Source organism: Vigna angularis, chromosome 9 (assembly GCF_016808095.1).
Source record: "Vigna angularis cultivar LongXiaoDou No.4 chromosome 9, ASM1680809v1, whole genome shotgun sequence".
NCBI classification, from domain to species: domain Eukaryota; kingdom Viridiplantae; phylum Streptophyta; class Magnoliopsida; order Fabales; family Fabaceae; genus Vigna; species Vigna angularis.
The window spans coordinates 31,400,832-31,424,469 of record NC_068978.1 but is presented as its reverse complement, the minus strand read 5'-3'; the positions used below and the strand labels follow the sequence as shown (position 1 = coordinate 31,424,469).

At 32.8% G+C, this 23,638-nt stretch overlaps 2 protein-coding genes across 2 annotated transcripts; both read left to right on the top strand.

Annotated features, from left to right (window-relative positions):
- Nucleotides 1-1,684: 1,684 nt before the first annotated feature.
- Nucleotides 1,685-10,124, top strand: LOC108318725 (3-hydroxyisobutyryl-CoA hydrolase-like protein 1, mitochondrial). The gene is made up of 14 exons (XM_052868993.1): nucleotides 1,685-1,844; nucleotides 1,930-2,010; nucleotides 2,247-2,315; nucleotides 3,060-3,123; nucleotides 4,478-4,557; nucleotides 5,480-5,563; nucleotides 5,994-6,078; nucleotides 7,533-7,618; nucleotides 7,719-7,840; nucleotides 8,149-8,209; nucleotides 8,402-8,500; nucleotides 8,897-8,998; nucleotides 9,079-9,120; nucleotides 9,840-10,124. The coding sequence occupies exons 1-14, from the start codon at nucleotides 1,725-1,727 to the stop codon at nucleotides 9,957-9,959; spliced, it is 1,215 nt and encodes a 404-aa protein (XP_052724953.1). The 5' UTR covers nucleotides 1,685-1,724; the 3' UTR covers nucleotides 9,960-10,124.
- A 1,612-nt stretch (nucleotides 10,125-11,736) lies between these two features.
- Nucleotides 11,737-22,581, top strand: LOC108346816 (WAT1-related protein At4g30420-like). The gene is made up of 7 exons (XM_017585863.2): nucleotides 11,737-11,915; nucleotides 13,155-13,223; nucleotides 13,313-13,429; nucleotides 13,511-13,745; nucleotides 17,829-17,987; nucleotides 18,061-18,212; nucleotides 22,368-22,581. Exons 1-7 carry the CDS (start codon nucleotides 11,737-11,739, stop codon nucleotides 22,579-22,581), a joined length of 1,125 nt encoding a protein of 374 aa, XP_017441352.2.
- The last annotated feature ends 1,057 nt before the right edge of the window (nucleotides 22,582-23,638 follow it).

The following is a 23,638-nucleotide window of genomic DNA, read 5'->3' as shown; positions in this document are numbered from 1 at the left end:
TATGATTTTTTTTTCATATTTGAAATAAAAAATTTAGAAACTGAACTCGGTTAAAATGCAATTTTTTTTAAAGTTATGTAATTTCTTTAAATAGTCATTTTCTTTATTATTGGTATTGTTATTATATAACTTTTAATCTAAGTAATGCGTGTAGATTGTGTTTACTAAATTTACTCTTCTCTCTTTTTTTCACACAATTAAAATGATTAGTATTAAAATATTAAAACAATAAATAAAGTAAAGTACTTTTTTTTTTTACATTTTTGATAGTTTATTTTAATATATTTTAATTTCAATTCACATTTTTAAAAATTTCTTTTAAATTAAGTTATTTAAAAAAATATATTTTATAAATATATCAATCAATTCCTTCAAAAATTCTTATAAATATTTTCTTCATTTCTCTATATTTTTCATCATCTTTTTTTAATCCAAAAAATCTTACCTCTCACTTTTTCTCTCTTCATTCTGTCATTTTTCAGTGTTTAAAATTCACTTCGTACGTTCTCTTTTTGTCACACAAACCTTCTTTGCATTTGTACGTTCCTATTATTAATCTTTAATATTTTAAACTAAAGTATTTTGACTTCAATTTAATTCAAATATCATTAGATGTAATAATTTGTTTAGATGCTAATATAAATATTATTAAATATGACTAACCAGTCAATCAATACAACAAATAATCTTGAAACAATATATTGTAATAATGTGTAGGCTGAATCAAATTAATGCCTCTCTAATCTTAATTAATGACCTCATTAATGATTTGCATTGAACTCTAAAAATATCAAGAAAATACAGATGAAAAGAAACATTTGCTTATCCTTTCTATTAATCACAAAACTACAAATAGAAGACAAAATTGTAATTACATGATAAAGGACAAGTATATAATTTTAATTTTAGAATAAATACTCATTTTTTTAATATTAATAATAAATATGTTCATTGTTTAATATTAAAATGACACATTACTACAATTTACACAAGGTAAAATTACAAAAATTAAAATTTTAAAGCATAAAATTCAAACATTTCTATAAAAATCAATTGATTTAACTATTATACATTAACCGTATTCAAGAAATATATTGTTACATAATTAACGATTCTCTTATAAAAATTTTATATGTTTTTGAGAAATATTGTTTGATATAAAAATTAAATAATAACATGGTCATATTAACCTTTAATGTATGAGTCTTATAACAAAATCCCGAATGATATAGAATTGAAAATATAAATAAAAAGTTATTAAAGTATTAGTCTTTAACATGTTTACATTTGTAACAAAATTAAAAAATATCATTAAAATAATGGGACAAATAAGAACCATGTAAATTAAATAAATAACTGTATCATGACTCTAGTATTTGATATGATTTAAATAAGTATAAAATATATGAATGAACTTATTAACTTATTATATCTTCATATAACTTTAAATAGGTGTAAATATAAATAAAATAAAGGTGTAAGTTTTATTTTAGATGAGCATATATTTAAAATTAAGGGGCATAAATATTATTTAAAAAGTTCTCAGACAAGGTAAGTAGAATTTTTCTAAATTTGTATTATATTTAAAAAATATTTTAAATGTATATTCTTATGAAAAAAAAATGAATATTTTTTTTAAACATAGCAAATTCATTCCACAAAAACATTGTTATTATGAACTGAGCTTATTAGAGTGAAGTGCAGAAAAGAAGAAGAGGAAGAAGATGATGCAGAGGAAAAGGGTAGGGTGGTGGTTCTTCACAAAGGCAAAGCTTAGCCTCAATACATACCGAAACTTCTCTTCTTCTCAACACGTCATTCTCGACAACCCCAATCACAGTCAGGTCATGTTATTTCCTTCTCTTCTTTTCCTCGTTTTACTGTACTATGTTATTGAATCTCTGTTTTTCACAAATCACAATGTCGCAGGTTTTGGTCGAAGGAAATGGATGCTCCAGAATGGCCATTCTCAATAGACCCTCTGCTCTCAATGCCCTCAACACCAACATGGTATCTTTCCTTTTCTTCTCCTTGCTTCAGGTTAATTGTTAGTTTCATTTTCCTTTTTGTGAAGAACAAAACAGGGTCACAAAGCCCATACATTTGGCTCCCAATTTGATGATTTCGACGTTTGCTTGTGACCCTTTTGCTTTTAAACTTCCAAGAACTATTGTGTATGATTTTGTTGTGATTTCACACTACCTAAGTGGTAACATGCTTTTGGGTTATGATTGTGGTTTTCTCAGCTGGCCACGCTGCATAAATTTTATAGGAGCTGGGAAGATAACCCTGATATTGGATTTGTGATGATGAAGGTAATCTCTATTTTTTCTACGAATTTAATTTTAATTTTGATGTACTATCTGTCTGGTGTTTTTTACATGGTTAACCAGCTACAAGGTGACAAATTCAGTCCCAGTTTGAAAGAGGTTGGTAGAGGTCTCATTCACTAAAAACATGGTCAAATTGTAATATATATAACTAGCCGGAAATCTTACTTGTCAATTTTGTAGGATTAAATTAGGTTTAATACGCTTTTTAAGGTGGTATAAAAGCCTATCCTTATAAGGTTGGACAATCAATAAATATTTAGTTTCATGTTTGAGATGATTGAGGGAGTGTATTGGGGATCTCATCACTAAAGATATGACTAAGTTGTAGTTTATAAATAGGTGCAAATCTCATCTTACAACTTGATTTTGTAGTGTTGAGTTTGATTTAAATCCTCTTTTTAGGAGAGGTGTCCACATTCTGTAATAATGCTTATCAATGTCTTGAAGAGGATGGTATCTGTATGGGGATGCATATGCGAAATAAAAAAAAAATGCTAATTACCTTAGATATAAATTTTAAGTTTATTATTACCAAAATTATTAATCAATTATATGACAGCCTTTGATTGGATAACAGTGTAAAAGACCTTACTGTATTCCAATTAAATTCTTTTTCTATTATATTTTGCCCTTTTATCCACATTGCACTTTCAATGCTAGCAATGATCTTGCCCTCATGCATGTCTAATGATGTTATACTTACATAATATTTTCAATTTTCTTAAGGGCAGTGGCCGAGCTTTCGCAGCTGGTGGAGATATTGTTGCGCTTTACCATTTGATAAACAAAGGTAAATATCAAGATTTCTTTTTATCTAGATCTGGACAGAAAATTTCTCCTTAGAACCTTATTCAGTTGTACTAGTTTTGAGGTTCTGAAAGGTTTGTTTATTTGCTGAGTGGTATGAAATAAGATTATTTTTGGTTAGTTAGTTAGCTATAGGTAGCAAGTTAACTAATTGATCCATATTCAATTCATCTCTTGTAATAAAGACTTCTGTAAATTCGGGACTTTTCTTCCATAAGATTTTGGCTTTTCTCTATGTTCTTCGAGTTCATGCTTAATTCCTAAAACTAGAAATTTTCACAACACTGACCATTTTGAGGGTTTCCAGATATGATGGCCTTGTGAAGTATCAATATTCAATACTAACTTGGAGATGATACGACTTGAATTATCTGTTTAATGTTTTTAATTTTACATTTTCTAAAAAACATCCTACTCCAAAGAGTTTTGCTATTTGATCTTTTGGCTGCTTAAGAAAGTGGAAGAGAAAGTGTAGGCTGCATCGTGTAACGATTAAACAATGCACCTGAGAGGTTTCTTGGTAGCAAGAAACCCAGAACCCACTCAGGTCAGGGAATAGAACACACACTACACACAAACTTTCACCGAAACAAACTGTGTTATTATTCTGGACCCAAGCAATGATGTCCGAAAGCATCCAAGGGAGCAATTCTCCCTTCACACAGGATGTAATACTCCTGTCAAAACAAAGATACAAATCAACATGTCCTGCCCAAAACATCTTCCCCCTTTTATAGCTAGCCCCTTACACGAAACATAACAATAGCTAACCGTCTAACCACCCCCCTGGCCCTCCTACAACTATGTCTTGTTTTTTGTTTCCTTCCTTCTCACATAAACCCTCATGGTCCTATCAGCACCCAAACAGAAATTAACTTCTCTGTAGTAGTATTATTGAAACTCAAATTCATGCACAGTGTAGCATGGGGTTAAAGAAAAGGTAAAACAAGCGGTGGTAAGAAGAGAAAATCCATATAGAGAATTCTGAATCAATCATCTTCCCATCTCTCTCCAAAACTAACCGTATATACTATCTAGACCAATCACAATGTTGCAGCCTAGAGTTGGTTATCTTGATTCTCGTGCTTTTTTCTGATTCCCTCATCACAGGTGTCCTTGTTGAGCTGTATTAGCCATTGACTCTTCTATCCCTTTGCTATTATCATTATCCATACTAGTCCCAGCTGTAATTATTACACATCGATACTTAGGTTTCAGTGTTTCCATGCAATTGGTTCTGGGTATTTAAACATTTTTTTTCTAATGCATTTTAGCTATTTAATTTCTTTTGCTTTTTATACAGCTATTTTGATTTTTTTTTCTTACAATTTATGCAGGAAACATGGAAGCATGTAAAGAATTTTTCAGAACAGCCTATAGTTTTATGTACCTGATAGGTACATATTTGAAGCCACATGTGAGTACCGTATTTGGAGGCTGATATGTTATTCATGCTGTCTTTGTTTGACATATGTGTAATTTGCTCATGTGTGCTGTTTTGTATGAACAGTAAGTCATACTCATGATACAATTGTTGTGTAAGTGCTGATTTCTAAACATTGAAATACTAATGTTTTTAAACAGTTGAATACGATCTTATATCCATGAAATATATGATCCCATACCTATAAAAATTCATTGAACTGCAACTAGTGATGCTGTGCTGCCCAATTGGAGGACAGTGACAAAAAACACATGCTTACATGGTAAAATAACACCAAATGTTTTAGTAAAATAAAGTAGAAGCCGTATTATGGTAGTTAGTTCTGAGAAGACAAATTTCTATAATTTTAAGAATATCGGACCATCTATTTTTTCTCATTGTGTTATTGCATTATCATAATTTTATTCAAAATTTGGCTTCTAATTAAATTTAGGTATGTTGTGGAAGAAGTATAAATTAACAGCTTGATACCTTGATTATACTTCAACTTTTATGTGAATTTTAATAACTTTAGTATTTTATTTTAGTGACATATAACTACATGGAATAATACTATCATATGTTGTAATTATACATGTTTTCTGCAAAAGTGGTTAAATGATGTGATACAAGTGATTAAGTTACATTACGTGTTTATTTAATATATTGGCTTCTACTATGTAGCTTAATATTCTATGATGAAAGATTAATTGTCAACGATTCTATTTTATAATTTATCAACAGAATTATTGGATACAACATTTCCCTCAGATGTGCATTTTTTAAAATACAGTATTACAGAGAAGCCATATCCTTTCATCACATGGCAGCAAGCATGCTGGATAAAAAAGAATTTTTATGTTTTCTACTCAGTTACCATATAGACAGAAGTTATGCAATAATGAACTTCATGCAGGTGGCACTTCTTAATGGCATTACCATGGGTGGTGGGGCTGGGGTTTCAATCCCTGGGACATTCCGTGTTGCAACAGACAAAACTGTATGAAATCTATCTCTGCATTGATCTCATTTTTGACAATTTTGATGGTGTGAGATTATATATATTATTCTTGTATTTACGATTGATGGATTTGTTATTTGGATGGTAGGACTTGTGAATTGGGATTTCCTTTTCTATTTTAGTTTGAGAACTTTTTGTTTTTTAATTTGGGTCACCTGTCCTAGTCAGTTAGATACTTATTGGGTCTATAAATAATGATACTCTTATTGAATGGTTTAGGTGAGTATTTGGAGACATGGGATATTTTTGCTATGTAGTTTGTGCCCAGTGTATACATCACAAATGTGATAATTTTAATTTTCTAAAAGTTTGCCTTCATTTGGCCCGTTTGTGCATATAAAACCTTGGATGCATATAAAACCTTGGATGCATATGCTTAGTTTTATTATAACTTGTCCCCATTTTGCAGATTTTTGCTACCCCTGAAGTTCATATTGGATTCCACCCTGATGCTGCAGCATCTTTTTACCTTTCACATTTACCTGGTCATTTAGGTATGGTCATGCGTATATGCCTCACCTACTCTAAGTTAAACAAAATCCCTCTACTTGGAATTGGAGATTCTAAATAATTCCAATTGTATATAATTCTGATGGTAATATAACGTTGTACTCGTACACAGGTATTATGAACTTGGGGAAGGGGAAGGGACAGTAGAAAGTTCTGAAAATTAGACAAGGCCTGTTTATTAAAATTTGGTTATTTTGGAACTATGTGGTTCTCTTGGTCAAATTTAAGCTTCTCTTTCATAAAGATTTGTTTATGTTAGTCTTGTGACAATTTGGCAGAATAAGAATTTGATAGGATCCTAATGGTCTATGTTAGTAGGAAAAAAGGGACAAAAAAACAAGACATAAACGGTTAGATGGTAGAGAAAGGTTGTTGGTCAGGCCGGTGGGTGTTTGTTTGTTGTTAGTTGCTTTTGTACCTAGTATATAAGGGAAAAAAAGTGTTTTTTTTGGGGGGGGGGGGGGGGGGGGGGGGGGGGGGGTGTACGTTTTGGTTGTTGAGAGTGTGACAGGAACATTACATCGTGTGGAGGAAGGATTGCTTCCTTGGCTATTATTGTTATACCTAACCTAGCAATAAAGAAGTTTTGTCTTTTCCATGAGTTGTGTACGTGTGTTCGTCTTTTATGTTAGTCTTGTTACAATTTGGTAGAATAGTGAATTGAGAAGTATATATTAGAGATTTTTGCACTTTGGATGTTTAATTTATTTGTTTGCTAAGTTATGTAGGTTGGCACTTTAATTTTCAACTACTATCTTTATAATAATGTTTGGTGAAATAGGTGAATATTTTGATTGTATTGCTATAAAAAATGAATTGAGTCATTCCACTTTGATTATGCTCTAATAAATATATTAAATAAATTGGAAGAACAAATCGTCCTTATGTGAGTCAACTTACTAAGCCACTAACATGTAATGGGTCAAGTTGGATTACAAAATTTCTGGTTTACCAGAAAGTGAGCTCGGTTGAGCTGGTTCACGTTTAGTTCAAATTGTAGTGAGCCAACCCATGTGATGCCGGATTAGTCATCTGACACCCGAATTTTATGACTAAACTTGTAGTTATGCAATGATTTTGTCCATCCTTCAAAGTGTAGTTTCTTCTTTTTGATATTGGAAATGGAATCTTGAACGATACATAAAATGTAATATGAACATTAGTTCTCTGAGGTCTAATTGTTATTTTTACTCCCATTGATTTCAAAAGTTATACACCAATGTTTTTCTGTAGCCTTATTCATACATCTAGTATATAAACATCGCAAATAATTGATTGATGAGGTTGTTAAAGAGGCTAACCCTCCTATTTTCCTCAAAAATGGTTGAGGGAAATTCATGGGTTCAGAATATTCAGATTTAGTCATCAAGTGAAATTATGTTTGATGAACTTCCTCTATCTTGGCTCTCTTTGTTTCAAAGATTGTTATTCTATGCAGGAGAGTACTTGGCTCTGACAGGGGAAAAGCTCAATGGAGTAGAGATGGTTACTTGCGGGCTTGCTACACACTATTCATTAAATGCAGTTTGGTTCTGCTAAACAATTCTTGCTTGATTTACTTTAATTTTAAGAATTTTCAGATTCTAAAAGTCAAATTTTTTGCTTGGCTTGTCCTATTCTGTAGAGGCTTCCTTTAATTGAAGAACAGTTGGGGAAATTAGTTACCGATGACCCATCTGTCATTGAAGCCACTTTAGAACATTATGGGGACCTTGTACATCCAGACAGCAGTAGCGTACTACAAAGGTTTGACCTACCTTACATTCTTCCTAGGGTTTAATTTTTTTGGATAAAGAAGAAATAATTAAAAAAACAGAGAAAGAATGACAATGGCTTCTGTATAAAAAGAAAAAAGAAACTGAAAAGTACACTGTCTTGGAATTACCCTTCATTCCCTCTAAAAGTTAAATCATCCATTAGCTGAAGGCCAACAAGAAGATAAGAGAATAGTCTGATGAAAATATGTTTTTGGGATGCTCAATTTATTTTCCTTGTCTCTCATATTTTGTCTTATAATGTATTATAACCCTTATTTATACTTTTCATTTTCTTAGGATTGAAATTCTAGATAAATGCTTTTGCCATGACTCAGTTGAAGAGATTGTTGATGCTATGGTGAGATTCACATCTTTCTTTATATTTCAGAGTCTTCTTTTTAATACTATTCTTTATTATGAAAATCCATTGTTCTTTACATGGTTACATTGTAATTTATTCTAAATTTATCTCTTATAGAAAAACAATCCTCGTTAAGATGCTTGGTGAAAAACACTATTCTTTTTAACACTATTCTTAAATTTCTCTTAGGAAAATGCAGCAAGTGAAACAAAAGATGCTTGGTGCATTTCTACCCTAAATAGACTCAAAGAAGCCTCTCCATTGAGCTTGAAGGTTGCCTTGAGATCTGTGAGTTCCTTTTACATGTCTAAAGTCTAAACAATTCCTAATTTCTTTGCTCTTATAAGAAATCACATTTATAGTGTACTTCATCATCTACTTGAGAAAGAATATACAAGAAAAGGTAGGATTGACCCACTATGGCACCAACTTGAGAAAGAATGAGAAAAGCTATTTGAGAGATGTCATTTAGATCTCTCTTCAGATTCACACACACACACATACACACATACTGAGAGAGGCAGAGAGATGTGAATCTTAGCAAAAGTACAAAGAGAGAGTCAAAGAAACAAATTGAAGCTCACCCCTAGGACTCAAAATGACATATAGTTACAATGAAGAACAACCTTTACAAAGTTGCTTAGAAGATAATATAAATTATTCTAACACACCTAATTGATGCAGATAAGAGAAGGTACATTTCAGACTCTTGATCAATGTTTGCTGCGTGAGTACCGTATGACTTTACAAGCAATACATGGGCAAATATCTGGAGATTTCTGTGAAGTATGACTATTTTTAATCTCTGCACATAGAAAACAAACTTATTCTGCTTAAATACAAGAGTTAATTTGAATTCATTTCAGGGAGTAAGGGCACGCGTGGTGGACAAGGACTTTGCACCAAAGGTACTTACTGTTTGTATAATCTTATTGAAAGGATAAAACACCATTTTGGTCTTTGAAAACATAAAGCACTATCATGTTAGTCCCTAAAACTAATGAAATTCAAAGAAGTCTGTGAGATGTCAAACATTTTTCATCTTACTGTCACTCTAGTCTTTGAACTTTAATATCATTTACCCTTTTAATTTATTGCAGTTCAAAGATTTTTCCACGCAAATTAAGAATAATATTAAATATATCACTTATTAAAACTTTACTCTCAATAAATGTGCATTACTTTTAATACAAACATTGATGTAATTTATCTGGAATCAAATTTGGAATAAATAATTTACACTTGATTGAAAATCAGAACATCAATTTTTATCTAGTTTTTCTGAAAAGGCTATAATTACAATCATTTTAGGACAGACAAAAGTATCATTTTCTTACTTTTCAATTTTGGACTGAAGTGATTGATATATTGCATCTCAATGTTTTAATTTTATTTTCTTACATTGAGGAGCCAACTTGAGACAACACTTTCTTGTATCCGAATGATGTTTTACTTCTTATTGAAATTATAGTTTTTCCAGATTGACAATATGCCATCTGTTTACAATGACTGTCATATTACAAATTTTCTTTTCTGATATGAAATTCATGTGATTAACCAGAAAATGATGTAAATGGTTTAATTTTCCTGTTTATGGTATAAATCTGCATTTGAAATTCCTATGCAGTGGGATCCTCCAACCTTAGAAAAGGTGTCTCAAGACATGGTGGATCAGTACTTCTTACCTTTGAGTGAGTCTGAACCTGATCTAGAGCTGCCCACAAAAAGTCGTGAAGCATTTCTATAGTTTGTTTCCCTTGAACATCTCCATATACATAACATCAACACCCAATTTCGCAATTTCGGTTGCAACACACAGCTGATACTTTTGCCAAGGCTATGTTCAAGCTTATACCTTTTGACTATGGTAGTTTAGCACTGGTTAACTACAATAATATGAAGTTTGTTCCAACTCTGCATTAAGAAACAGCTTTAATCTTTTGACAAAAGGAATAATTGTTGGAAATAATTAGTCAATGGAATTTTGTTACCTCAACAATCTCGTAGCAGTTTTAAAAATGAGATTTGCATTTTATATATTATAGTTTAGTTATAATCAGTTTGGAAAATAAGATTTGCATTTTATATATTATAGTTTAGTTAAAATTAGTTTGTAAAATAAGATTTGTATTTTATATATTATATTATAGTTTAGTTATAATCAGATTGTAAAATGAAGTTTATATTTTATATATTATGGTTTAATCATATCTTTAATCGATTTAAGATGACTTTAGTCTTTTGACAAAAGGAAGAATTATTGGAAAAAATTATATTTCATAGACAGTTTGAAAAAAGTATAGACGTGAGATCAATTCATTTTTTAGAAGAAGCCATTTTTCTTGAGTTAAACCTTAACTCATCTCATAAGGTTGAAGGTTTTTTATATTTATTCTTCAGACATTCAAATCTTTGACCTCAAGATATGGTTTATGGAATTTCATTTTTAACATTTATTAAAGTTTTCCATGATTTACGTGTGTTCTTTTATTGGAGTATAATTCAAAAATAGAAATAGAAAAAAAAATATTTACAATGGAAAGAAAAACACGTGTGCTTATACATATATGAATTTGGTCCGTTGACAAGGTTTTCGTGTAAAGCTGGCATAATATAGGAAGGTTGATGCATTCACAATGTCAAGCCATTTATACCAAATTTGGATAAACTTTTATTCTTCCATAAATATAATAAGAAAAATACCAAAGATGTTAATTAAAATATCCTTGTATGCTATCCTTGTAAATCCTTTGATTTCTTATTATAGAAAAGCATGTATAATTTCGATTTACTTGTTATTGTAATTGCATCATACACTAAAGGTGATAGCAAGAGAATTTAGAAAGTGGGTGAGAAAATAAATAGTCTAAGATGATAAATGTAAATATTGATGAGAAATTTTATTAATAGTAATAGTATATTAGATTTCAACTTATAAAACCAACCTCCATTAAATAGAGTGCTTTCGTGACACTTTTCAACAGATACTTTATTAATCAGAATCAAGATGAACATGTGTAATAAAATAAAGTGAAATATTCAGGAGACTTTCCGACAAATATTTAATTAGTCAAAATTAACACGAACATGTAATGAAACAAAATAAAACATTTAGTTAATATTTGCAATATATATTAATTAGATTTCAACTTAAAATCAACCTCCATCAAATAAAATTGATTAACAAAACAACACATGGAAAATGAGACTTTTCAACAAATACTTTATTAATCAGAATGTGTAAAATGTTTAATTAATATTTATTATATACATACATTAATTAAATTCCAACTTAAAACCAATCTTTGAAGAATGAGACCTTTCAACACATATTTATTAGTCAGAACATGAACATGTAAGGAAAAAATGTGAAATATTATATATATATATAGGTTCACATGATGTTAAAGAAGTCTGAGATATAGAAGTTGAGTATATATAAACCCCACATGCATTGAAATTATAGAACCTGGAACTTTTTTTTAATCTCCATTATCACTAATTAGGTTCTTAATAGCTAAAAAATGGGATGGTTAAGGTCGTATCTGCCAGTAATGGGTATGGTGTTGAATCAGTTCATTTATGCAGGAGTTAGTCTCAGCACAAGACTTGTTTTCTCAGCAGGAATGAGTCCAAGGGTGTTTATGGTTTATCGCCATGTTTTTGCAACCATTGTAATTGCTCCAATAGCTTATTTCTCACGGTATTCATCTTCATCTCCCTCTCTCTCTTTTTCACCATAATTACTATAGTTACCATGAACTGGTGGATTGACGTTGAATTGGTGAGGAGTTCGACATCTCTGACTCGTTTTCAAATAGCATAATCATAACTTAGTTTCCTTCAATATTGTTTCCCTGTTCAACATATTATATCCATTTTTATGTTTTCCTATATATCACCATAGGCTAAATGATTAACCTATTTAGATGATTCATTTTTTAAGTTTTCCTACAATTATTTTTCACGATCAGATTTTAGAGCAAACTGATTCCTTTCAATGAAAAATAACTTTAGAAAACTTAAAAATTGAATTATATCTAATATACAATATAACTTTGAATATTAAGGAGTTTCGATGTCAAATATGATCAGGAGTAATTGTTACCACTGAAGAGTTTGAGGTCGAATTTCATGGGGATTCGACATTAAACTGGTCTAGGGTGAGAGCAGTTGGGAGCCTTAATAATTTTGTTGTTACCAAGAAGTGTTTCATATACAATATGACGTTAGAGTATCACTTAATTCGACGTGAAATACCTTAGATGATTTTAAAAGAAATCTAGCTTTACAAAATCCAGGCACATAAATGAAAACAAAACAAAAAGAAATACATTATAATTAACATAACATGTGCAATAAAGAACCAAAGGTTATGTAAAATGGAGAAAATTTTTGAAATCCATATCTTTTAACTTTTTGCTCTAGGTTTCTATTTTTAAAAAAACATTTCATAATGACGCTAAATCAAAGACAAAGAAATGCCTTGCTTTTTTGAAGTTGAAGGAGTTAATAGGAAACCCAAAGACAAAAAGTTGTCAAAATGAATTTGATCAAGAAAGCTCTGTAGGGAAGCAAAAGTTTGGTGAATGATGTATGGTTTTTAAAGGATTCAAAACTCTATTTAAAGTGAAATTGTGGAGAAACAAATAATCATTTAGTATTATTTATTTTTGATTGGACGTTTGTTGTTTCCTAAGCAGACTATATATGTTTACTTAGGTCATTGTTTAATGTTGAACATGTTTATGGTTGGACATCATTTTGTTAATGACTTCTATTGTTACTTGTAAACGATATCTAATTATTGAATTTATTTACAACAATGACACTGATTATTGTTACATTGACAGTTATGTGATTGGACGTTGAACACGTGACATTATATGATGTTTTTGTACTATGTCAATTTCATCTCATGTTTTCTTTTTTCCTTTCACAGCAGAAATTCTCGCTTCTATTGCTTAAACTTGAAGAGTTTCTCATGGATATTCCTCGTCTCCTTCATAGGGTTTGTTTCCTTTCTTAACTACATACAATAAACACATACATTTTATATACATATATACAATGTACTGATCCTAATGGTATATGTTGCAGCATTGTCTTGACTCAAAATTTGTTTGGCGAAGCTTTATACCTGACAAATTCTTCGGTGGCAAGTGCATTTGTGAATCTTGTTCCAGCAGTAACATTTGTGATTGCAGCTTGTGCAGGGTAATTAAATGAATGTGTAGAAGTCAATTTGAAATCATGCAATGTGTTATTTTCTGTTCTTTGACTTTTAATGGAAACCAGAATGGAGAAAGTGAACATTCGAAGCTGGAGATCTATAGCGAAGATAGTAGGAACAGTGATATGTGTGAGTGGAGCAGTGTCCATAGCTTTGTTAAAGGGTCCAAAGCTTCTAAATGTAGAAAACCTGCCATCAAAATCCATCACCATGGCTTCATCACAAGCTGATTCTTGGTTCCTGGGTTGTCTGTTTCTCATTGTATCCTGCTTTTCTTGGTCAATCTGGCTCATTTTGATGGTACGTTTTTACTTTTTTAGAGTTCAAGTTTTATAATTGATAACATAATGTTCAAGATCCACGTAGATTATAGATAAAATAAATTTATAACTAGTGCAAATTCCATTTTATAAAACTATTTTGTAATGTTAGATTAGATTTAAATTTAATTCTTAAAATGATATTAGAAGTATCTAAAACATATTTTAACAAGATTTGTTATATATTATAGTTCTATATCTCGTGTTATCATGTCACTATTAAATCACATATTAATATATAATTATATGCAATATTTTGGATTTAAGAAAATTAAAACAAACTTAAGAATAAGGCAGGCTTAAAACATTAGTAGTACTAAACTTTTTTTCATTGTTGGAAGCCTAAAATAATTAAAACTTTTGAGGTTTTTTTTCTTAGAGACAAACAATTCACTAGTAAAAAATTGGGTTTTTACAGCACACATTATGCCACGGTTCACTAGAAACCGCAGCATAATGGTGCGCGGTGGCAGTTTTGTAAATAAATCGAAGGAATTTGCCGCGGTTCAGAGAGGAACCGCGGCATATACACCAGTCAACCATCCCCTTTGACGCCACGTCTGAAAAAAAAATTAAATAACAGCGTATATGCTGCGGTTCTCTGGAAAACCGCGGCATATACCTCTGCCAATTTATTGCAGGGGCTGACTGAGTCAGAGAATTTCAGAAGTTACAGGGGTATATGCCGCGGTTCTCAGAGTAACCGCAACCTATTCTCCTACCTGAAATAAATTTAAAATGAATTTGAAATATTTAGAGGAATATACCGCGGTTGCCCGCCGAACCGCGACATATAGTTTAAAAATAATTTCAAAAATGCCATCTTATACCGCGGTTAAGTAGTGAACCGCGGTAGATTCCCCAGTCAGAGTTAAAAAATAAAACTTTGGAGGAATATACCGCGGTTGCCCGCCGAACCGCGGCATATAGTTTAAAAATAATTTCAAAAATGTCATCTTATACCGCGGTTAAGTAGTGAACCGCAGTAGATTCCCCAGTCAGAGTTAAAAAATAAAACTTTGGAACAGTATCGTCTTGTTCGCGCAGACGCTCGCTGGACTTCGAGTTTTCTTCTCCCGCCGACCACCCATCTCAGTTCCCTCGTTTCTTCACTGTTTAAACTCAAAATTGTTCGGTCATTTCCCATTTTTGACGATAAGAAACAGTTTTAGCCGATCAAAATCGTTTGAAACGCCTGTCATTCCTCTCCGCTGCCATTCCCCTTTGTTGTACCAAGCTTTTTCGCCGCCCCTGTTCCAGGTATTTATGCCCTTTTGCATTCTTAACATGATTTCTTCATTAGTTTTTGCATAATAACAATTGCTATAGTTTTGGTAATGTATGAAATTACTATAGTTTTGGTAACTTTAACAAATTTTGATTTTTTCCCAAATGTTGAATTCATATACACTAATTAATATGAATTGTCTTTATATGCAGGTTTGTTTTTGTGGTAGTGGATATCACAAAAACAGACCTGCAATTTTAAAAAACTGCAGGGGAATATGCCGCGGTTGTGGTTACAACCGCGGCATATAGTGGACAAATTTTTTTTTTTTAAAAAAAGGATTTAGGCAGCGGTTTCTTGGACAACCGCGGCATATTCCGCAACCTATATACCGCGGTCATAACCGCGGCCTAAAGTCTCTGACTTACTACCGCGGCTGAATATGCCGCGGTTCGTAAACCGCGACGTATAGTGAAAAATAACCGCGGTAAAAGCCCCTCGCTGCACAAAGGTTTTATTTGCTTGAGTCTTGAATTGGTTCTAATTACAGTCAAGATGTATATGTCTTTGTATGGTAGGGATTTCTCGTCAACAAAAATTTATCATATATAAATGATTTAAATCTCAATTGATTTAGATTTAAAATTTAATTCATATATAAAAATAATATATAAAAAAATGCATAGCATTTATAAACTGTTAGATTATCTTAAACCTTCATATTTTTAATGAATGTCTATTAATTAGAGAAGTGTTGAATGGTGATTGTATTTTTTTTAGAACGTATTTTTTTATACTAAACTAATAATGTAAACTAATGTAATGTAGTATAGGGACAACCGAGGAAATTAATCCAAGGACTTGGTACTTATTAACTTTAGAATGGTAGAATTAAACCTAATTACTATTTACTAAAAACTAGGGGAGGGGAATGCATTATTAAAAATAGTTGAATTATTAGTAATGAACCCTATTATTTATGTGGAATTTTCCCAGTTAGATCCTCATCTTATAGGTTTTGCTAATTTGGTCCTTTATATTGAAAAATTGACTCAATTGGGCCCCTGTTGTTAAATTAGCTTAACGAGGTTAAGTTTTTGATGAGCTGGGACGTTGACGTGACTAGTTTTTGCCACATCATTCTTGCCACGTCAGTGTCATCTTCTCCAACAGCAGAAACCCTAATTTCCCTCAAGAGTGAACCCTAGCCACCGCGAGCAAACCCTAGCGTCGCCGTTGTAAAGCCGCTGCGAAGCCTTCAGTCTCGCTGTCACCACCTTGCTGCGCCGCAACCATGAAGCCATTGTGAGAATGCTAGTAGCGCCTTCGCTGCACCGCCACCATCAACGCCACCTTCTTCACGCATCCACCATCTCGTCGCGCCTTAATGTTGTCGTTGCACAGAAACCCATCATCTGCCACCACCTTCAACAAATAGAGAGAACCCAGATTCATGGTCGTGATTCATGCCATCCTCGGACCGCCATAGCGCCTCCATCTCTTTCCACCACTGTTTCCTAATCGCGAGCGGCGCTGCGACACTACTTCATCTCCATCAACGCAGAACCCTAAATCGCGTTAAACCCTAGTTGCGTAAAACCCAGAATCACGAACTCCTTGCACCGTCGCGAGACCACACCGTGAGAGCTCCAACGCCTTCGTTTCTTCTTCCTCGAGCAATTGCGAGAACTAGCGCATCCTTCATCTCTGCAAGTCTCCTTCTTCATAAATTCATCAGCCTACAAACCCAGAGAAATCACAAAACACAGAAACAAAAACTCATTGCGAGTTCATCTCTCTCGCACAAACATAAACATGAAAAAACCCCCAATCTTAAAGGAGAGGCCCTGGGAGACATTGGACTGCACTCCAATCTCGAACTCTATGAATTCGTGATTTGTTGCGTCTTTAATCTCGAACCCAATTTGATTTTAATAAACCCTAATTTGGTGATGAACCCTGAGCATCAATCGCTAAAGTGTAAGATGATGAAGGGAGGTTGAAGATGATGAACCCTAATTTGGGTTTCAATTATCAGAAACTTTATTTTTTTATTTTTTAATTATACATTCCACGTAACCTGCTTGAATGTGCCACGTATGAAAAACTTACCATGTCAACGTGCCATGTCATAAAAAATTTAATCCTGTTAAGCCAATTTAACGGCAAGGACCCAATTGAGTCAATTTTTCATTTTTAAGGACTAAATTGGCGAAACCTATAAGATGTGGATCTAACTAGAAAAAATCCACATAAATAGGGACTTCCGAAGGGGTTTAACCTTAAAAATAAAAGAAACTAAATGTAAATACATGATTAAACCTATCTAAATGATGTATGAATAAAGGAAACTAATACATACTATTATGCTTTCAGAAGAACAATTTTCTTTAAGGACGAACTTGTACGAACTCTAACCCTTTGCTTTTAACCAATTATTTCAATTGTAACATTTCCACACAAGCCAATTTATTTCAACTCAGCATGTCACGTAATGAATAAGTGTAAGTCATTCAATTTTCGTCGGGGGACAACTCCGTCATTAGCGTTTTTAACACCGTAAGATAAAAAGATTAACGTGAACCGTTTTTACAAAAAATGAGATGTTTGTGAACTTTTGAGAAAAAGTAAGGTTAAATTGAACACACTTAACAAACCAATGACCAAAATAGGTATTAAGCCTATATGAAAATAATATATAAAAGAAATGCATAGTATATATAAACTCTTCCATTATCTTAAACCTTCATATATTTTTAGTGAATGTCTATGAATTAGAGAAGAGTTGAGTGATATATTGTATTTTTTTGATAGAACGTATGATCTGATGTTCAGGTTCCTGCCTCTAAAAGCCACCCAGATCCCTTGTCCTTTTCAGCATGGATGTGTTTTATGGCAATAGTGCAATCAACGTTAGTGGCATTAGTGTTGGAACAAGATCCACTTGCATGGAAGATTAATTCTCTACTTGAATTTGGTTCTGCTATATATGCAGTAAGTGTTGATGATTAATTTTATATTAGAAAGAAAAGTTATGATAAATAACATGATTAATTAATGCATGCAGGGAGTTATGGGATCTGCAATAACATTCTTTATCCAAGCATGGTGCATCTCACTCACAGGTCCTCTTTTCAGTGCAATGTTCAATCCTCTTACGGTAGTGATTGTCACCATATTGGCTCCTTTATTACTACATGAGGAAGTATACTTTGGAAGGTAAGATTTTATACGTATTTATATGTTGTATTTGATGTGAGATTTTTATTATATTCTCTTTGTATTGAAATATATACATAGTTTAAGTGGACATACATAGGTAGTGCAACAATGGTTTAAAAATAGTCTGATAATTGATAAAAGAGTTAAATATGTTTTTAGTCCCTCAAGTATCATGCGTTTTTGGGTTTTTTCCCTCTTCCAAAGTTTGTTTGTTTCACTTTTATCCTAAGAAACTATAATTTTTAGTCTTTGAGAAACAAAGGCGCTAAATTTTCCTTGAGGTGACTAACTGTTAAAGGTTCGACAAGTGTACCGAATCATTCAAGTAATATAAAATGGTAAGACCAAGTATCGTTTCTCAAGAGACTCGTGTAACACTAGTTAATTGCATGATTAACAACTCATTTAGATTAACGAATATAAGAATAAGTGCAATAAAATAAATTGACAAAGAAAATAAAAGTGGTCTTTGGCATCCGGAGACGCTTAAGAGCGGAAACAACTAGAATTAGTATGAGATGACAATGTTAAGGTTAGTTTTCACCTATTTAACTTTCATGCATATTAGAACTCATCTTCTTCATTGGAATGCTAATGTCACTTACTAAATTACTTAGAACCCAATCCCTTGGCATAAAAAGCTTAGCCTTGATTATTAGACCTCAATCCCTTGAATCCCTAATAACCAATTCCACATTAAGGAAAGAAGCTTAAGACAACCAAACGTCATATCTCTATAATATTTCCTTTAGGTGAAATCCTCCATATCATGGTTCCTAAGTATTTCCCAAATTCAATCATCAAGCTATGAATGACCAAAACATAACAAGCATTACGAATAAGAGAAAATCACTAACATCCAATGAAAGAAACATAAGATATTTAAAACATGTTCAAATACATGAAATTCAGAGGTTACATCTTTCCCAACAAGATGGGTTTGGCTCTCCATTGTCATGGAGAGCCTTAAAGCTTACAACATGACCATGGAAGAAGAAGAAGAACCCAAAGAGGAAGAAGGGAGTGTTCCCATAAACCCTAGCCGCCCTCCAAGCTCTCCTCTAAGTGAAATCGCGCCTCCAAAGAACCAAAGACCCAAAACCCTTTGCAATTTAGGTTTAAATAGAACACATATTTGCCACATCAGCACCGTCGGCGCTCAGCGGCCCTAGAAGGGGTGTCCAGGTGAAATTGCAAGGTGCATGGCGCTCAACGCCCTTGGAGAAGGCGCCAAGGCGAGAAATTCTGATAGCATCATGGCGCTCAACACCCCTGCTAAGGGGCCCTCAGCGAGAGCACACCATAAATCAGCTTATGTGCAGTTTGTGCAGGTGGCGCTCGGGGCCCCTGACCCAGGGCCCTCAGCCTGACTTTTCTGCACTGCATCTCTTTCTCTTTTTCTGCAGATCTACTTGCTTCTTGTGGTTGGTTCAACTCTATACATTATTGGAGATTCTTCCAAGCACATTATTAACTACAAAATAAAGGGATTATAGATGAAATTACATCAAAGTAGCCCAAAACACAATTATTCATAAAACTAAGATAAAAGAGAGGATTAAGCAAGTTATAAGCTCGAAAAGAGTTGATTTAGTATAAAAATTCATCACAGATAACGGTAAAATCAACCGTTATCACTAACGATATGCCACGTATAATGCCAGCTTTCATGGTAATTGTATGCCACGTATAATGCCAGCTTTCATGGTAATTGTATGCCACGTTTGATACCAACTATGTTCTCAAATACTCTGCATAGTCATCGGATTCGATCCTCGCCATCATAGGCAAAACAAACCCTTTCATGGCATCACTATCCAAACCCTCACCTCTCGAACTCACTTCCTCCCACCTCCTCCATTGTCTCTGTCGACTGAGGTTGTGCTCTTCTCGTTGGAAACAAAGGTCTTGACGGTAGAGGAATCAATGATATGAGTGTGATCCCTTTGGTCATGAACCTTGGTGATTACCGGTGGTGGAGCCACGATGACGATGACAACGTTTTGCCCCGTTGAGTAAACAGTAAAACTCGCAAGTAAAATCATTACATACACCATGAGAGGCGGAGTGTGAGAGAAAACTTGCTAAAATAACCCCATGAAGGAGGCGTGCATTTCGTGCTGCACGCGTTGGAGGATCCCTTGTAGATCTTCGTAGAATGGATTAAAATTTGTTTACCCCAACAGGCGCACTGGAAATTGGAGCATAAGATGAGGTGCAAGGAGTTTCAAAAGCAAGGAGTTTCACAAACTGGATTAATTAATCGAGGGTTCAAAGCTTCAACTACTGTGAACAAAAGTACATCAATTGCTTTCATTCCCGAATATGGTCGTGGAATTTTCAGGCCTATCAAGCAACTTAAGGATGTAAGAGTGTCTTTGGTTTCTATTTTTAAAATTTGTTTTTAGTTTTTAAAGTGCGATTGAATGAGGTCCCTTAGACAGGAGGTAGAGGAACAACGTCTCTTGGGCATTTCTATTTTTTTTGGAAACAATTTTCAAAATAGAATTTTAACAACAATTTTATTTCTAGGTAACGTTAAATTGGTTTAGAAAACATGTTTTAAAACCAAAAGTTAAGAAGGAAATAAAACATGACAGTACTTTATTGGAAAGCCATCCTTTATCGGATTGTTGGTAAAAGAGGGGAATATTAGTGCAACTGCAGGAATTGAGTCACCCCATAAGCGCATCTAATAATGCAACTTCCCCCTACGCGTGAAAAGCACGTGGTGATCAAACCACTGTATCTTTGGAAGAAGGTGCGTGGACGAAGGGAAGAGGTTGGAGCAGTACACGAAACTGCAAACTAGGGTTCGGGGCTTGGAGGAAGGGGAAGAGATGACAAAGGATAGAGGTTACGAGGAAGAAGTAAAATGAGGAACGGGTTGCGACGATTACAAAACCTTGAGTCCCATAACACGTCGTAAAACTAAACCGGTGAATGAAAAACACGATTATCCCCTTTTATGAAGAGAGAAGTGTTCCTTTTAGCTTACGAAATTCCGGAGGGAGGAGGAGAGAGGTTTGGTGACGGAGGGAGGGGGAAAGGACCGATCTTCTTGACGTCGTTGGTGACAGAAGATAAAAAGAAGCGGAGATGGTGGAGGTTGTGGAGAGAGTGAGAGTTTTTAAGTGTACAATGTGATACATCGTTAGCCACCTTAAAGAAAATTTAATATCGTTGTTTTTCGAAAACTAAAAATTAGAGTTTCCTAAGCAAGAGGATGAAAGCGAAACAAAATTTGAGAGATGAACGAAACTCAAAATCGCATGATACTTGAAGGATTAAAAACATATTTAACTCTTGATAAAAAAATAAATTTAACAAACAATAATTTTTTTTATGATAAATTCTAATAATTTTATGTATATTAAATTGTGAATTTTAAGTCTAATTTAATTTTATAAAACTAATTGGTAAGATAAGAAGAGTACGTTGATATAAAATTGAAATTTCCAAAGTGTGTAATTAATTTATACATAGTATAATTTATAACCTAACATGAACATTAAAATTAAGTAAAAAATTCAATAAATGAAAGGGTCACGTATTATTTTATTTTTAGAAAACAAGGGACTTAATTAAAGTGTAAAAGAATTGTATTTTTAAATAGAGGAACTTGCTTGAACAAATAAATAATAAAACAAAAAGAAATTAATTAAACCTAAATTAAAATAAAACAAGAATAGGTTAGTGGTGTTTTTACTTCCTAAAACATGGATTAATTCACACATTTTTTAAAATGAATTTGTTTTAGGCTTTGTTCACTTGAATAGATCTGAGGAAGAGTGATTGAGAGGATTTGAGAGGATTTGAAGGTAATTTTATTTGTTGTTTATTTGAGTGGATTTGGAGGTAAGTGAGAGTGAATTTGGAAGTAAGGTTTCTAAAAATTAGTGTAGGATTTAATTGATGTGACAAATTAAAAAAATTTACTTCCAAATCCACTCTCACTTATCTCCAAATCCACTCAAATAAACAACAAAAAAATTTACCTTCAAATCCCCTCAATCACTCTCTTCCAAATCCATTCAAGTGAACAAAGCCTTAGTTCTCAAGTTTTGTTACGAATAGTTATAACTTCTTAGTTTATATGTTAAAATGTATATTATATTGTAACTAATTGATGAATTTTTGTGTGTATGTAAGCTTGATTGGGTCAATAGCAGTGATAATTGGGTTATACATTGTGCTATGGGGTAAAGCTGAAGAAGTTGCGGTGGTGAATGTTAAGACAGATTCAGAATCAATGCGTAATCCCATAGAGGAAGTCAAAATATCCATAAACAAGGAATCTTCTTCAGTTTGTAAAACCAATATGGAAGAACCCCTTCTATCTCCTCATTCTCCTTCACATAATTAAATTAAGCAAATTTCTACCAGTTTCATTTTTTTAATAAGATTGATGCTAAATATCACCAATTCTTTCTCCTAATGCCATTTCAGTTTCTTTTTAATTTGAATATAGATGCATAATTATTAGATCTTAAATTCATCTTCTATGAATATTCACTAATTTTCTTTTCCATTTCAGCATAGATTTGTTTAATATTTACATTTATCTAAATTGTTTGATCAAGCCTAAAAAAATTCTTACATATATTTAAAGGATGAATTAATATGTATACTCTAACGTCTCAATTTTTATAATATTCCATTACCATTGGATTCGTCACATCTTTAATAATACAAAACATGTTATTATAATTTATAATAGCAAAATATATATACAATATCATGACTACTAAGAGATATAATACTAAACCAAAAGTGTAATAGGTATTTACAAAAATCGAGAAAAATGCAACAAAATTTCATACTCTATACTTTAGCTCCATCTTTCCTTAGTACATGCTCACTAGAGACATCATCCTCTGTTCCAACCAAAAAAATGATCATTACAAACAAAAAGAAACAAAACAGACAAACAAACACAGAGAAGAAAGGGTAAGCTAAAGTACCAAAAGATCTTTCATGCAATATAAATACACCAGTTAACACATAAACAATTTATATCAATCAATCCTAAGACATACAACCATGCATTCTAGACCTAACCGTCCGGACAAGCATTGATGTTGAACCTCGGGAGATCGTGCACTTGTGGTGGTGATACCCGATCAACATGGACACTCTACCAAGCTACCACTCACAAGGTTAGTTCCTATCAAAGTCATAGCCGCTCTTATGACAGGACCTCCTATTCCTCTCACCACATAATCATCATTTTCTACTTGAGAAAGAATGATTATTATAATATTAAGATAACCTCCAACGTCTTGACTTCCATGTCAATACTCACACTGAAACGCCACCATAGAATCTCTTCACGAGATCCATGGAATTACGTCAACCATATCTACCGTGCACATAACCAACAACATACTCATCATAGCCACCATATCATATATGAAATGAAT

Excerpts from the sequence above, each read along its gene's own strand:
- LOC108318725 (XM_052868993.1), top strand. The coding sequence starts at position 1,725 with ATGATGCAGAGGAAAAGGGTAGGGTGGTGGTTCTTCACAAAGGCAAAG. Across the intron at positions 1,845-1,929 it reads ACAACCCCAATCACAGTCAG|GTTTTGGTCGAAGGAAATGG; the intron begins GTCATGTTATTT and ends ACAATGTCGCAG. Across the intron at positions 5,564-5,993 it reads GTGTTGCAACAGACAAAACT|ATTTTTGCTACCCCTGAAGT; the intron begins GTATGAAATCTA and ends CCCATTTTGCAG.
- LOC108346816 (XM_017585863.2), top strand. The coding sequence starts at position 11,737 with ATGGGATGGTTAAGGTCGTATCTGCCAGTAATGGGTATGGTGTTGAAT. Across the intron at positions 13,224-13,312 it reads TTCCTCGTCTCCTTCATAGG|CATTGTCTTGACTCAAAATT; the intron begins GTTTGTTTCCTT and ends TATATGTTGCAG. Across the intron at positions 18,213-22,367 it reads GAGGAAGTATACTTTGGAAG|CTTGATTGGGTCAATAGCAG; the intron begins GTAAGATTTTAT and ends TGTGTATGTAAG.